Source organism: Podarcis pityusensis, assembly GCF_964106645.2.
Source record: "Podarcis pityusensis genome assembly, chromosome: 2".
Taxonomy (NCBI): Eukaryota; Metazoa; Chordata; class Lepidosauria; order Squamata; family Lacertidae; genus Podarcis; species Podarcis pityusensis.
Window position 1 is genome coordinate 112,673,149 of NC_138029.1, and position 15,508 is coordinate 112,688,656.

General features: G+C 46.8%; 2 protein-coding genes across 9 annotated transcripts in view; one reads left to right on the top strand and one right to left on the bottom strand.

The window, feature by feature from the left end:
• VWA7 (von Willebrand factor A domain containing 7) overlaps positions 1 to 15,508 on the top strand; it is a 46,634-nt gene that overhangs the window by 28,330 nt on the left and 2,796 nt on the right. For 5 of the 8 annotated variants that reach the window (XM_080991631.1, XM_080991635.1, XM_080991633.1 and 2 more), the window contains 5 exons: positions 178 to 270; positions 2,369 to 2,652; positions 4,163 to 4,299; positions 5,501 to 5,669; positions 7,084 to 9,987. In XM_080991631.1, the coding sequence (XP_080847757.1) occupies positions 178 to 270; positions 2,369 to 2,652; positions 4,163 to 4,299; positions 5,501 to 5,669; positions 7,084 to 7,509 (1,109 nt within the window). In that variant the 3' untranslated portion in view covers positions 7,510 to 9,987. Of the gene's footprint in view, positions 1 to 177; positions 271 to 2,368; positions 2,653 to 4,162; positions 4,300 to 5,500; positions 5,670 to 7,007; positions 9,988 to 15,508 lie in introns of those variants that run through there. The other 3 variants (XM_080991636.1, XM_080991634.1, XM_080991638.1) reach the window with 3 other exon arrangements.
• Positions 9,968 to 15,508, bottom strand: part of SAPCD1 (suppressor APC domain containing 1) — a gene marked incomplete at its 5' end in the record, with an annotated part of 31,467 nt that continues 25,926 nt past the window's right edge. Inside the window, one exon of the mRNA XM_080993111.1 lies at positions 9,968 to 14,413. Within this exon, the coding sequence (XP_080849237.1) occupies positions 14,291 to 14,413 (123 nt within the window). The 3' untranslated portion in view covers positions 9,968 to 14,290. The remainder of the gene's footprint in view (positions 14,414 to 15,508) is intronic.

Here is a 15,508-nt window from a genome sequence, read left to right on the forward strand (position 1 = left end):
TTCTTCTTTATGTTAGGTCTGCAAGCTGCACATATTCCATCAGTTTAAGTTGCCATTCTTCTTTAGTTGGGACTTTGCTCGTTTTCCATTTTTGGGCTAACAAAACACATAAATAACCCTTTCTTTTTTTTTTACACCTGAGAATTTCCGTGAAAAAGCGCTTGTATTTGTTGACAGGTCAGAGCACCTTTGACTTCCTGTATTACTTTGCGGTTCCAAAGGACGGACGCCACCCTGGGCTTTTTATGATGGATAGTTCCCCTGTGCAAGGTATGTATGGGATCATTCTCCTTCAGTGGCTCGGTGTTAGTTTTTGTACAGCTGTGCGGCAGCAGCAAGGGGGGTGCACTGGGGAGTGACAGTGATTTTTTTAAAAAAATAAAAAGTCCTTGTCATTATCCAGTCTTAAAATACCATAGGAAGTGGACTGGGAATTAGACATTGAGGAGCAACAAGTGGTCTTCTTCATGGGGCAAATTTCCCTATGCGTCTACTTCCACCCAGCTGTAAGAAACATCAATAAAATCTGCACAAAATGTGTACTTCATGCCACTGAGAGTATCATATATTCAGAAAAAACAAGTTCACCAGTGTGTTGGAAAGAACGAACCATTAAGGGATCATTTAAATGTATGTGGTGGGCCTGTGGGAAAAGTGACCCAATTTAAGCAATCAAATTTTTCATGATTTTAGAAAGGAATTTTAAAAAATTTAAAAACCCCCAATACTGAGTTTATTCATGGGAGAACACCAAGATATAATATGGAAACCATTTGTGGGATGTGTATTGTTAGAAGACGGAGTTTTTATAGCTCAAACCTAGACATTTAAAAGATTTCACCTGTCTTTTAAAAAATTGATTGGCAAAACGCAAAACATTTGTCTTTTCATAATTTTTTGTTTAGCTTTTCATCTGTGCTCTCCGTAGAATTTCAATTTAATATGTTCTGCTTTTTCATAATGTTGGTTTTTGGAAAATACTTCCCCCCACCCCCAAGCCTTTGTCTCTATTAACTGTCCGATATTCTTTGGCAGTCAGATACAAAACAATCCCTCTGTTGGTTCCATTCCACACCTTGGCCTCACCTGTTTCCTCAGACATTATTGCTTGCTGCCAATTTCTAGCCTAATCGCAGGCTTGGATACTTCCAGTTGCCCTGCTAATAAGCAGGCACACTTAGCATCTTTGGGATTGGATGAAAACAAAAAATACAAGAATAGCTCTGCTGGATTTGACCAGCGGCCCATCGAGGCAGGCATCCTGTTCTCACCTTGTCCCGTCAAGATGCCCCCAAGGGGAAGTCCAGTCAAAGGAAACTATGCTTTCAAGCTGAGGGAGCCGGCGTTTTTCCGCAGACAGCTTTCCAGGTCATGTGGCCAGCATGACAAAACCACTTCTGGCGCAACGGGACACCGTGACAGAAACCAGAGCGCACAAAAATGCCGTTTACCTTCCCGCCACAGTTGTACCTATTTATCTACTTGCACTGGTGTGCTTTCAAACTGCCAGGTTGGCAGGAGCTGGGAGAGAGCAATGGGAGCTCACTCTGTTGTGGGGATTCAAACTGCCGACCTTCTGATCGTCATGCCCAAGAGGCTCATTGGTTTAGACCGCAGCGCCACCCGCGTCCCTACTCTTCTGTCCTGTACTCTCCCAGCAACAGGCGTGGTCCAATGAGCTTTTGCCTTTCATTTCTTTTTCTTTTTAATTTTTTTTATTCATTTTTCTTTTTCATTCATTACATACATCTCAAAATTCTTAACATTTACTATATATTCCTCTCTCCCTCCCCTCCAGGGCTTCCCCCAACTTCCGCTTCTGGTTTGTTTCTCTTTTCACCCATTTTGCTATCTCCTAACAGAAAAAGTTATTAATAACATAACATCAAGCCTAAAAACATAAAAATAAATGTAAATACACACCGTAATATTTCACTATTTTCTAATACTAATAATGTGAATGTTTATTTAAATCCTGCCATCAAGTCTATTGACTTTCTTTGTTTCTGCAAATATAATATACAGTGGTACCTTGGGTTACATACGCTTCAGGTTACATACACTTCAGGTTGCAGACGCCGCTAACCCAGAAATAGTGCTTCAGGTTAAGAACTGTGCTTCAGGATGAGAACAGAAATCGTGCTCTGGAGGCACGGTGGCAGCAGGAGGCCCCATGAGCTAAAGTGATACCTCAGGTTAAGAACAGTTTCAGGTTAAGAACGGACCTCTGGAACGAATTAAGTACTTAACCTGAGGTACCACTGTAAATGGTTCCCATTCTTTTTCAAAGTCGCTGTTGTCTTTTTCTCTTAATCTATCTGTCGTTTTTGCCAGTTCTGCATTGAGCTTTTGCCTTTCCTTTCAACAGGCCTGCCCACTTACCTGGTCGTTATAGCGACTGGTTTGAAGCGGTCCCCTGAAGCCAGCTCGGTTCAGCTGAAAGCTGTGAACCTGGAGGAGAGGGGAGGCAGCCTCGAGGAGCTGAAACTGGAAGGAGGAGCCAACCGGACGGACCTGCTAGTGGCCAAGCTGCCTCCCACCCTGATGACCGACAGCAGCTTCTCTGTAGTGCTGTGTGCTCAGGATGGAGACGGCCGGAAGGTGGAGAGGGCTGCCCCTCAGGCGACCACAGTTGAGGCATCCCTGCTGGAGGTAAGGCAGGGAAGCAAAGAAGAGAACCATACGTCTCGACTTGGGGAAGCTGCTGTGGCGGAGGAAGGGGGTGTGTGGTGGGTGTGGGATGCCCCAGGTGTCATCACTGAGGGGGTAGACAAAAATATGAGGTGTTTTTTTTAAAAAAAAATGGGCTCACAAAACTTTTTAGTACAGTTTAATTGAACTACCTGCAGTTTAGAGAAACATCGAATCATAGAATTGTAAGAGTTGGGAGGGACTAGTCATCTAGTCATCTAGTCCGACTCCCTGTAAAGCAGAAACTGCAATTGTATGCCAAGAAACAGGGAATTATGTTCACATGTGGGGGTGTGTAAATGTGTGCAATTTTTCTGGCAAAGGGTGTTTAAGGAGATAACAGAAATCGCTGGGTTAAAGCTGACCAAAAGGCCAGAGGTAGCTTTATTTCCAATTTTCGATGGGGTGGAAGGTTTGCAGGCTATGAAGGACTTGCTCACAAGTTTGACAGCTACATGCATTTTTATAGCCAGGAAGTGGAAGGGGCAAGCGGAATATAAAATGGAAGAATGGTATAAAGAGGTGTGGGATATAGCTATTAATGATAAATTAATAAGTGCCATTAAGGTAAGATTGCGGAATATGCAGAAGAAATGATTTTGAGGAGAATTTGTACTGTTAAAATGGAAAGGGGTCAAACCACTGCAAGAGGTGTTGAAATTTTGGGAGGTTGGATAGTTACAATGGAATGGTCTTAGTGGTGGGGTGCACATGTTTATTCTTATTTATTTATGATTATTAATTTGTCACAAAAAAAGAATAATAAGAAGAAAGAGGCTGCCACTGGCCCAGTCCTGTGGGAGATTCAGCAGGTGCCTTCTGTACCAGATGTTAAATGCCTGCTGGAAGAAAAATGCCATTCTGCCAGGCCTGTGCAGGCAATTAAAAAAATACTTTTCTGCCAAGGGTTAATTGTAACCTGCTCTTAACATTTTGCTGTTTTTTATTGTAAGGTTTTATGGCTGTAAACTGCTTTTTTTAATGACATTTAAAAAAATAAATCAAGGGGCACACCGTCATGCTTTTTTGGTCTGTGCAAGTAAAGGTAAAGGGACCCCTGACCATTAGGTCCAGTCGTGACCGACTCTGGTGTTGCGGTGCTCATCTCGCTTTATTGGCCGAGGGAGCCGGCATACAGCTTCCAGGTCATGTGGCCAGCATGACTAAGCCGCTTCTGGAGAACCAGAGCAGCGCACGGAAACACCGTTTACCTTCCCGCCGGAGCGGTACCTATTTATCTACTTGCACTTTGATGTGCTTTCGAACTGCTAGGTTGGCAGGGACCGAGCAACGGGACCTCACCCCGTCACGGGGATTCGAACCACCGACCTTCTGATTGGCAAGTCCTAGGCTCTGTGGTTTAACCCACAGTGCCACCCGCATCTGTGCAAACCTAACTGCAAATATGCGCCTGAGCATTTGCGCATGCCTTCCTTTAGGGAGCTCTAACCTACACCCTGCTTTGTTCCAGCTGAGCACAGACGCTCCGGTGTTCCCAGGGAGACCTGTTACCATTGCCTGGAAGGTGACAAATCCCGGCTCACCCAAGCAGTATGATCTGAGGGTAAGCAGCGTTCCTGGGTTCCCGGTCAACATCTCCAGCTCCAGGTAATTCTGATGAATGAGCAACCATGGAAGACACCAGTTCCTAGCATTGTAACTGGGTGTGTTCTAGTCATTTATGCCCTGCCCCACATTCCAAAGGCAGGGCTTGTGCGCATTCCACTATTGCACTGCGCAGAATGCAACTTCCTAAAAACTCAATTTCCGTTCCAAAATAAGAAATGTTTTGAGATCCTAAGGCTGTGAACTTTCTTGGAGCCTGTGCACGTGAGAATGTTTTTAAAAGCTGGGTGATGTGGGTTTAGGCCTCTGTGCGGGTCTTTGTCCCCTAGCTCCTCATGTTTAGAGGGGAAAGAAATTAGGGGTGTTGCGTCTCTGATTAGCGGTGGAGGCAGTTTTGTTGCTGGTCATACCATATTGTATTGATCTTACCCAGGGGTCAGCAAACTTTTTCAGCAGGGGGCCGGTCCACTGTCCCTAGACCTTGTGGGGGGGCTGGACTATATATTTTTGGGGGTGGGGGGGGAATGAATGAATTCCTATGCCCCACAAATAATCCATAGATGCATTTTAAATAAAAGCACACATTCTACTCATGTAAAAACACGCTGATTCCTGGACCGTCCGTGGGCCAGATTTAGAAGGCGATTGGGCCAGATCTGGCCCTCAGGCCTTAGTTTGCCTACCCATGATCTTACCTTGCAAACTCCTGGTTTTATATGAAATACAGTCTATACATGTTTTAAACAGCTAGATAAAATACTGAAGCTGCTTGATAATGTTTAGGTCACCCATCCATTTCTTAAATATTAACTTCTGTCGGACTTGCGTTCAACCAAACTATTCCTCCGGTCGAGTCTTCCAACGTGATTAATGACCTGAGCGTTTGATGAATAGTGATGGTCAGGAGGAAACGTGATTAATGACCTGAGCGTTTGATGAAGCTCCAGGCACGTTCCCCCATTACGCAGAGTATACAGCAGCAGGGAAGGATGAGAAATATGAGCTACATTGCGAAGAGTTTTATTTCTAACTACGCAGACAGAAAAGAAAATACATCCTCTCTCTGTGAGAGCAGAGAGGCAACCGAAACAGAGGAACAGGAAACCAGTAATATAAACATCCGTCTCCCGTGAGACTTCCAACAGTCTAGAATCCCTGGAATGTAAACAGAGTCTTGTGACTCCAAGCACTGCACCAGTGGCACAAACAGAAACCTTACAACTTCCACTCTCCTTTTCTGCAGGCTACAATTGGACTTTAACCAAACAGCAACTGGACTCATTACCTTGAATGTACCTGATGCCGCTGATCCTGGCTCTGTGATCACCCTGACACTGCAGGCCAGCCTCCTTCACCCATCTGGGGATCCTAGCTTTGCCCATCTACAGCTGCTTGTGATGCCTCTACCTCTGGTGAGTCTTGTGGGAGAAGAAAACTGGGGAGCAGGGTGCCCATGGGAGAATTCTTGGAGTTATTCTTTGTTTATATATTGGGATGGGGAACCTGTGGGGTGTGTGTTCCCCGATGCTGGACTCGAAATCCCATCAGCCCCAGTCAGCATGACCAGTGGATGGTGGGAATTGTAGTCCGACAGATATCTGCACAGGTTCCATACACATGGTTTGCTTCAAAACCATCAGAAGGATGCAGGCTTGTCAAAAGGAGCAAGGAAGTACTCATGGGTCATAGCGTTACAAGTTTGGGGAGGACAGTCGCTTCCAAACCCATGATCCTGTGTATGCGATAGAATACCCTGGTCCTGATAGATTCCCTGGTCCTGAATGGGGTAACTGTGCCCCTGAAGGACCAGGTGCGCAGCCTGGGAGTCATTTTGGACTCACAGCTGTCCATGGAGGCACAGGTCAAATCTGTGTCCAGGGCAGCTGTTTACCAGCTCCATCTGGTACGCAGGCTGAGACCCTATCTGCCTGCGGACTGCCTCGCCAGAGTGGTGCATGCTCTGGTTATCTCCCGCTTGGATTACTGCAATGCGCTCTACGTGGGGCTACCTTTGAAGGTGACCCGGAAACTACAACTAATCCAGAACGCGGCAGCTAGACTGGTGACTGGGAGCGGCCGCAGAGACCACATAACACCGGTCTTGAAAGACCTACATTGGCTCCCAGTACGTTTCCGAGCACAATTCAAAGTGTTGGTGCTGACCTTTAAAGCCCTAAACGGCCTTGGTCCAGTATATCTGAAGGAGCGTCTCCTCCCCCATCGTTCTACCCGGACACTGAGGTCCAGCACTGAGGGCCTTCTGGCGGTTCCCTCACTGCGAGAAGCCAAGTTACAGGGAACCAGGCAGAGGGCCTTCTCGGTAGTGGCGCCTTCCCTGTGGAACACCCTCCCACCAGATGTCAAAGAGAACAACAACTACCAGGCTTTTAGAAGACATCTGAAGGCAGCCCTGTTTCGGGAAGCTTTTAATGTTTGATGTATTATAGTATTTTAATATTCCTTTGGAAGCCGCCCAGAGTGGCCGGGGAAGCCCAGCCAGATGGGCGGGGTATAAATAATAAATTATTATTATTATTATTATTATAATCTTTAAGAGACAACCAATCAGACCGCTCTCTTTGTCAAAAATAGATTGTTAATAATAATAATAATAATAATAATAAACACAAAAAAGAAAACAAGCTAGCTCCATCTTCCATGTGGCAGCCTTTAAGATATTTGAAGATGGCTATCCAGTCTCCTCTTAGCTCAGCTAAACATATTCAGCTGCCTCAACTGTTCCTCATCAGGCTTGGTTACCAGACCCTATATCCGACCACCTCGTTTCTGGATATCCTGTAACAGGAAGCTCCTCTTCGCCCGCAGGTGCAGAACCCAGTCTCCTCCCCAGTCTGCAACGTCACTTCTGTCGGCGGGTTCTGTGGCCCACCACGGACCCCTTGCCACGACCAGCGTTGGACGGCCACCTTGCGGATCTGGGACGAAGCTGGTGTCCGCTCGGTGCATGTGGAAGGGGGCGCCGTGGTCGCTCACCATGCCGATGGGCTGGCAGAGTCCGTCGCTTACACCTCGGACTGTTGCTCGCAGCAAGCCAGGCTGGTGGTCACCAACCTTCTTGGGCAGAAGTATCGGTGCCAAGTTGCGTCGGCGCCCCCTGCTCTTACTGTGAAGCCAAGAGCGTCCCCTCCTGAGGTCCTTAGGAAGCCTGTGGCGGCAGCAGGGGCTGCTGCGTCCTGGGGGTGGGCATTAATGGTGTCCATGGCAATTGGATGGATGATGTGTGTGTCGTAGGGGAAACTCCCGGCTGTAGGAAGGGACCTCTCTGACTGTAGAGGCTGTAGGGATATTGTGGCCTTTTGCCTTCCCGAGGAAGAGAATGAATGAGCTTGGAAGATGCCAAGCAGATGGGCAGGTCCTGAATTCTGGGCCTTCAAAGCACAAGGCGGGTCCTGACTACTGACGTGTGTATTGCACTGTGATTGATAGGTGGTAAAACGCTCCGAGCCTCAGATTCCACCCTCTTTACCTGATCTGAGCTGCTCTTGAGCTTCGCGGCGGCAGAGTCTATCTGAAGAGAACAATAGAAGAAGCTTCCGTATAACTGAGCCAGATCTTTGGGTCATGTATCCCAGTTTGAGCTGTCTGGTAGGGGTGCCTGCTGGCTTTTCAGCCTTAACCACCTGAGATCCTTTTAATGGGCAGTGGCAGGGTTGAAACTGGGACTTGCGCATGCAGAACCACCGACCAGAGGGGCATGGCTGCTCCCTGGAGGGAGATGTGTGGGGCCCAAACCCACATCCTCGCTGCTATAAGTTCCATGCGCAGAAGGGCATTACTAGCCAGACTGAACAGGCCATCTTTCCCCCATCTCACATGCTTTTTTCCTTTCCCCCCATTCCCTTTTAATCATTTGTCTGTCTGCAGCCTCTTCTTGTGTGTCGCAGTTCTTACCCGTTCTGCTTCTGTGTACGTCTCCCCATATATTTTGACCTGACCGCCAGAAGTGTGCAAGGCTAACTGTTTCATTTTTGCCAGCTGGAAACATATTCGGTGGTCTCCAAGTCTCCTGTTACCCCTGAAATGGTCCCCAATCAGTTTATCCTACAGTTGTTGTCCTCTTCATTCCTTTGCCCCCAGAGTCCCCTCCATTCTTTTCACACACCTGTTCTAAATTCCTTTCTTACTATGGCTGTATAAAACTTTTCACAGGCCGTGCTCATTGCCTGGACACCCTCTGTACGCTGTTACCTTCTGATCAGCGATCGATTTCCATTCTCTTTTTGCGTACTCAAGAGAATTCTCAGGACTGGCCCTACTGTTAGGCAGAGGGAGGCGGCTGCCTCAGGAAGCAGATGCCGAGGGTGTTAAAGCATTGGAGAAGAGGTCTGTGTGCATGCCCCACACAGACTGCCCTGCACCCCCTAAAACAAGCCTGCTCCTTTTTAGGTGTGCAGTGGGAAAGTGCTGTCCTATTGCCAGAGTTGAAACGAGGTTCAATAGCCAGTCTGGCTAGATTCTGTGCATGAAATCGGGGGTTGCTAGTGGGGAATCATCTTTGCTTCAGGCAACAAATGTCCTGGGCTGGCCCGGGAAATCTTCCTTCGCTCTTCCTTCCTCCTGTTCTTATGTGTGCCTTTCTTCCCAATTCTATTTTCCTGCCTCTCTGCCACTTCATCACTGGGTTAGTCTGTCGCAGGAAAAAAACAGTGGAGCGTCCTCTGACACCCTTTAAGAAGTCTAGCCATGATCTAGTAGCTGTTGAACTGAGACCTCCACACCTTCTCCTTTTGTGTGAGTGGCCCAGCCGGCTTTCTGGAGAACCCTTTTATGGTTCCTCTTGTGAAAGAGTTGGGAGTTGGCAAGCCTTGCCAATCCATTTCCAGTTGCCTCTTCCTAGATTAACCTGTGCAGGGGATTCTGGCTGGAACAGAATTGGTCCCTTCCCCTGCTCAGGTGGGTCTGTCTTGCCTCCTCCTCCCATCTTGGGCCCTGCCATGGCCTCCCTCCCTCTCTGCAACCCCTGTTCCATCAGGCTACTGCTAGTTAGCTGCAGTGAGATCTGGGCCATTCAGTCTTAATATGACTGAGCTGGGAGAGGTGATGATCAAACTTTCCCCTGTGTTGTTTTCCTGGTCAAACTCAATATACCTGTCCCACTTTCCATATAGGAAGCACCATGGTGGGGTGGGGGGAAGATGGCAGATATTTCAGCTGAGGAAATAAATAGTGGCTTTCCTGCTGAAAGCACTAGCTCTTCCGCAGCCACTGTGAAGTAAAGAAAATGTTGTTAGGAGAATTGACCACAGGTCTTCCACCAATTTGGCTTTAAGCGTGCCTTAAGATCTGAGATTATTCTCTGAGATCTGAGATTATTCTCTGCATGAAGCATTTCTCTTCTCCAGACTTTGTTTCAGTTAAACTTGAACTGTATATTTTTGCCTACTGAGTCTAAATCGTCCTCTCTATATTTGTATGCATTTTTTTTTTTTAAAGTTCTGGATATTTTAGTTTTCGCTGTATGAGATTCATGTTGTTGTTGTTTTGTATATAGATAGATATTTGTTTAATGGATAAAAAGAAGCATTTGGAAATTTTTCGACTTTTGTGTCAACTGAAATATAGAATGGTGGTGTCTTGCTTTTTTCCTCTTGAACTATTTCAATAATAAAATGTGCAATAGGTTTTGAGGATCCCCGCCCCCCGAGGGGGTGTGGAAGTGAGATTAGGGTGCAAAATTAAAATAACCCAGTGCATTCAAATATGTTTTAATCACGCATACATTTCAGTTCTTTTCTATACAAACGTTTGAATAAATAAAGTTTGGTTGGTTGTTGTTGTTTTAAAAAAGGGGTGAGAATTGGGGGATGCGAAAGGGGAATAAGGGAATATAAATAACATTTGAGTAGTGTTATATTGTTCAAGCCAGCAGGGGGAGCCAGTGATTTGAGGTTTGGGTCGCTGCTAGCCTCTGTATGAGAAAGTGATTAAGATCATCAATGCTGGCTTTTAAAAATACCTGTTTATAGTGGACAGGGCCTGGCAGCTTATGTAGAGTCAGGCACTGGAGGCCAGTGGTTCAGATCACTAGGAAAATCCTAAATACCCAGCTCTAAATGGCAGGTTTGAAAATGGAGTTGAAATCCACCCGAGGCTTACGCTCTGGTTAGAAATTACACAAAAGCTGATCCACGCCGTACTTCTAAATTGTCACCTGTGCCAGGAGTAAGCCCTGTCCCCAAATTTCAGTCACTTATCATTTACCATTTCTGTTCTGTAAATGAAAAACACTTAGGACACCTATTGATTTTTGCTGTTGGGGTTTAACAAACAGTGTCCGTCGTATTTTTTCCAAGGAAATCCCAAACCAGGCCAGCAAATAGGTGCCTTTCTCCTTACACACAACGCACATGGCTTTGTTCCGAGACATTTTATCACCCTGAGACACATTTGAATAGGCTTGGGTGGAAAAAAATACCCCTGTATACTTCAGTTTCGTGGAAGTTGTTGAGGGTAGAAAACTATTGCGGGTAGAAAATGACCACGTGAAACTAGCAGTTCCCAATTTTTGCTTTCTCTGGATTAACAAAATCACCCAATACTGAACATGAGCCAAAGAGATCAAATGGGTACACAGAGACCTGAGGGATAGCTCGGTTGGTAGAACACAAGATCCTTAATCTCAGGGCTGTGGGTTCGAAAGATTCCTGAAGGAGTGTCTCCACCTCCATCGTTCTGCCCGGACACTGAGGTCCAGCACTGAGGGCCTTCTGGCAGTTCCCTCGCTGCAGGAAGCCAAGTTACAGGGAATCAGGCAGAGAGCCTTCTCAGTAGTGGCACCCGCCCTGTGGAACGCCCTCGCACCAGATGTCAAAGAGAAAAATAACTACCAAACTTTTAGAAGACATCTGAAGGCAGCCCTGTTTAGGGAAGCTTTTAATGTTTAATAGGTTATTGTATTTTAGTGTTCTGTTTGAAGCCGTCCAGAGTGGCTGGGGAAACCCAGCCAGATGGTCGGGGTATAAATAATAAATTATTATTATTATTCCTGCACTGCCAGGGGTTGGACCAGACGATCCTTGTAGTCCGTTCCAGTTTTATGATTCTAGATGACTGACCAGTTCTTGGCACCCTACAAAAAAGTAGATTATGCATATACCTATGGGAAGGGTCCCTGGCAAATATCTATAGGCAAATCCTATGTAGGAGGTTGCTTCATATTTCCCTCCCTGCAATACAGGAATGTAGATGACTGCCTACAGCAAGTCAGGCCTATCGTCTAGCACAATCATGTTTGCCTTGAACGGTAGTGGATATTTAGGGAGTCAGGCATTGGTCTTTTTCATAGGAGCAAAGAAAGCTGCCGCAAACAGAGTTTGACCATTGGTCAGTACTGTCTACACTGATTGGCAGCAGGTCTCCAAGGTTCCTGGAACATTCCCAGCCGTACCTAGAGATGCCAGGGATTGAACTGGCAACCTTCTGGATGCAAAGAAGATGCTCCATCAACTGAGCTCCCATGCCCTAGCTGCTCCCATTACCTGCTAGCCTAACATCTTTTTAATGGAAGGCATTAGGATGCCATGGCTTTGCTATGCCCTTCCGCTTTTCCATCTTTCAAACGGGAACCAGAAGTAAAAGCTGTGTGCCACTCTGTTTCCCCTCCGGCTTCATGGCTATGGATGTCCTGTCAACAAAGGCCATCAGAAAATAAGCTTAATAAGAAAGCGACTTCTTCAAAAACAAAACGGGAAGAGTTAACGGAATGGTGTTGAATTAGAGGAGGAGGAATAATAATGTTGGTGCGTTGGCTTAATCTTTGGACCACGGAAAGAGCACCCGAAGCTGCCACAGATGACCTCTTCGTTTCGGTTCTCCCCACAATAGCAATGGCCTACCTCACCGAAGAAGGGAAATATAACCAGACTAAGAGTGCTATACAGTGGTACCTTGGTTCTCAAACGCCTTAGTACTCAAACAACTTGGAACCCAAATACCGCAAACCCGGAAGTAAGTATTTCGGTTTGCAAACCTTTCTCGGAAGCCAAACGTGCTCCGTTTTGAGCGTTACGCTTCCGTTTTGAGTGCCACACTTCCATTTTGAGTGTTATGCTGAGGTCTGTCTGTTTTTGCTATTTATTTTGCGTTTTTGTTTTTGTGGCTCTTTTTGTTTTGTTTTTGTGACTGTGTGGAACTCAGTTCAGCTACTGATGGATTGTGTCACTACAGTGCCTTGTTTATTGCTTTCATTTTATGGATCAATGGTCTCATTAGATAGTAAAATTCATGTTAAATTGCTGTTTTAGGGGTTGTTTTTAAAAGTCTGGAACGGATTAATTCATTTTGCATTACTTTCTATGGGAAAGCACGCCTTGGTTTTGGAACGCTTTGGTTTTGGAATGGACTCCCGGAACAGATTAAGTTTGAGAACCAAGGTACCCCTGTACCCAATTATCAAAAGGCAAGGTCTATGTAATTTGGCAGCTAAGGAGAGAGTTACGGTCCTGTCTTTTGAAGGAAGATTTGAGTGGGAACATAAGAGGGACAATGTTCAGCAGCTCTAGGATATGGCAGATAGCAAAAGTGCCCCAAAGGAAAGGGGCGTCTCATTCATTTTCGTGAGCAGGTTTTCCTGTTGCTGAGGGGCCATGAAGAGGGCAGGGCCTGCTCTGTGCCTCCCAATTCTAGCCTGCCACCTCCGGGTGCAACAGAGTGTCCTCTCTGGTCACCAGCGCTGAAAGAAGAGTCAGCTGCCAGTGTAGCCAGCACAGAATAGGGGAGGCGCCATCTTGTCCTTCACATCAGACAGAAAAAAACGTCTTGGAACCAGACCAGAGCCCAGCCATGTTTTCTGCATCACTGCCGAGTGTGAAATGTTGCGTCTTAACACAAAGTCCTAAACTCATGCTAAGAAAACAAGGTTCTATGCTTCAAGCTGGAGCACAACGTCTTGAGTTGTGCTGATGGAGCAAAAGCCGGGGCTGGGTTGGTTCTAGGCTGTGGGGGCCCTTTGAGCAAGAAGAAGGAGGAGGTTTGGAGTTGCTATCCCGCGTTATCACTACCCTAAGGAGTCTCAAAGCGGCTAACATTCTCCTTTCCCTTCCTCCCCCACAGCAAACACTCTGTGAGGTGAGTGGGGCTGAGAGACTTCAGAGAAGTGTGACTAGCCCAAGGTCACCCAGCAGCTGCATGTGGAGGAGCGGGGAAGCGAACCCGGTTCCCCAGATTACGAGTCCACCGCTCTTAACCACTACACCACACTGGCTCCCACCCTCCATGGGTGGGGGTAGGTGGGTGGCCTCCCTCACCTAGTCCACCTCCTCAGTGTAGCAAGTCAAGGGGCCTTGTGGCACCCGGGAGTGGGGCCCTGCCCAATGTCTGACCCAGCCAACTTTTGAATGGCAGCCCTGGGCCAGGAAACATTCTTTCCAGCCTCGCCCTCAATGTTCCACATCTCTGGCTCCTTCCCTCAGACAGGCCAATTGCCTTCCCACCTCCTCCTTTCCATGAATGTCAATAGCCCTTTGTTTCCAGCTTTTCATAGTAACAGCAATCCTCTGTCTCAAAATATCTCCCAAGCAAATGATGCAAACCGAGGGGATATGCACATATTACGGCTACCATCCCACATCCGCTAGCTCTCCACTGAACAACAACGTAAAGAGGTTGATGTATGCAAGAGTCGGACAATTGGTCCATCTAACTCAGTCCTGGCCTACACTGCCTGCTAGTGGATCTCCAGGGTTTCAGACAGGCGGGGAGGGGGCGACATTCACAGCCCTACTTGGCGACACCGGGGATTGAACATGTGACCTTCCGCATGCCAAGCAGATGCTCTGTGACTGAGCTGCGGGCCCCTCAGGATTGGGCCGGATGACTAGAGGTCTAGCGTTCCTCTAGCGCCTCTTGCAGGAGCAGGCCGAAATGGCATAAAGGAGAAAACGTTTGCGACGCCCCCTTCACAAGAAAGGTCTGTCTGAAAGGTGGCCAGCCGAAGGAAGTGATGTCACGGGCACAGGGGGGACAAAGGGACATCGCCATGCCGCTGACCGTGGACAGAGTGTGGCCTTGGCTGTCAGATAAAGGTGGATTCCTTGTGGCTGGGTAGTCTGTAGCCGCGGGTCTCTTTCAGCTGCTTGCAAAGAGCTGCTTTCTCTTGTTCCAGCTGGGCAATGCGGTCGCTCTTCTCAGACACTTCCTGTATACGATACGATATCTTTATTGTCATTGTCCAATACAGAACAATGAAATTGAATAATAATAATAATAATAATAATAATAATAATAATAATTTATTTATATCCTGCCCTCCCCAGCCAAAGCCGGGCTCAGGGCGGCTAACAACAATAAAATAGTGCAACATTCTAAAAACATTTCATTATAAAAATTAATTAAAATCAAATTGATGGCAACCATAAGCTTAAGTTCTGTAAAGATTGCTAAAGGAGGGAGTCAGGCTGCGCCTGGGCCAAAGGCCTGGTGGAACAGCTCTGTCTTGCAGGCCCTGTGGAAAGATGTCAAGTCCCGCAGGGCCCTAGTCTCTTGTGACAGAGTGTTCCACCAGATCGGGGCCACAGCTGAAAAAGCCCTGGCTCTGGTTGAGGCCAGCCTAACCTCTCTGTGGCCTGGGACCTTCAGGATGTTTTTATTTGAAGACCGTAAGTTCCTCTGTGGGACATACCAGGAGAGGCGGTCCCATAGGTACGAGGGTCCTAAGCTGTATAGGGCTTTAAAGGTTAAAACCAGCACCTTAAACCTGATCCTGTACTCCACTGGGAGCCAGTGCAGCTGGTATAGCTGGTAAATCTACATAAGACATTCAAAAACCCCTAAAAACTCTGAAACCCCATTTTATAATATACTCCTATAGAGACTCCTTGTACTGCGTTTAAAACCAGAATTGCATTTGGGTAGAGACTTTCTCAGACGGCTAGTCCTAGTCTTTATAACCCTGTACCTTCTTCCAGAAGGTAGAAGCTGAAAGAGATCATTTCCAGGGTGCGCACTATCCTGCACTATCTCTGCAGCTTTCTTATGGCACCTGGAAGCATAGATTTGATCCAAGGTGGGAAGAGCACACCCAATTATTCTCTCTGCAGTCTTTACAACCCTGGACAGCAGTGTTTTTTCCCTGGCCGTGCAGCTCCCAAACCACACACACAGACCATAAGTTAATACACCCTCAACAGTGCAATGGTAAAATGCCATCAAAAGGTCCTTTGAGAGATTGTTTTTCCGGAGGATTCTCAGAAAATATAACCTCTGCTGTGCTCACTTCATCGGGTCTTTGCTG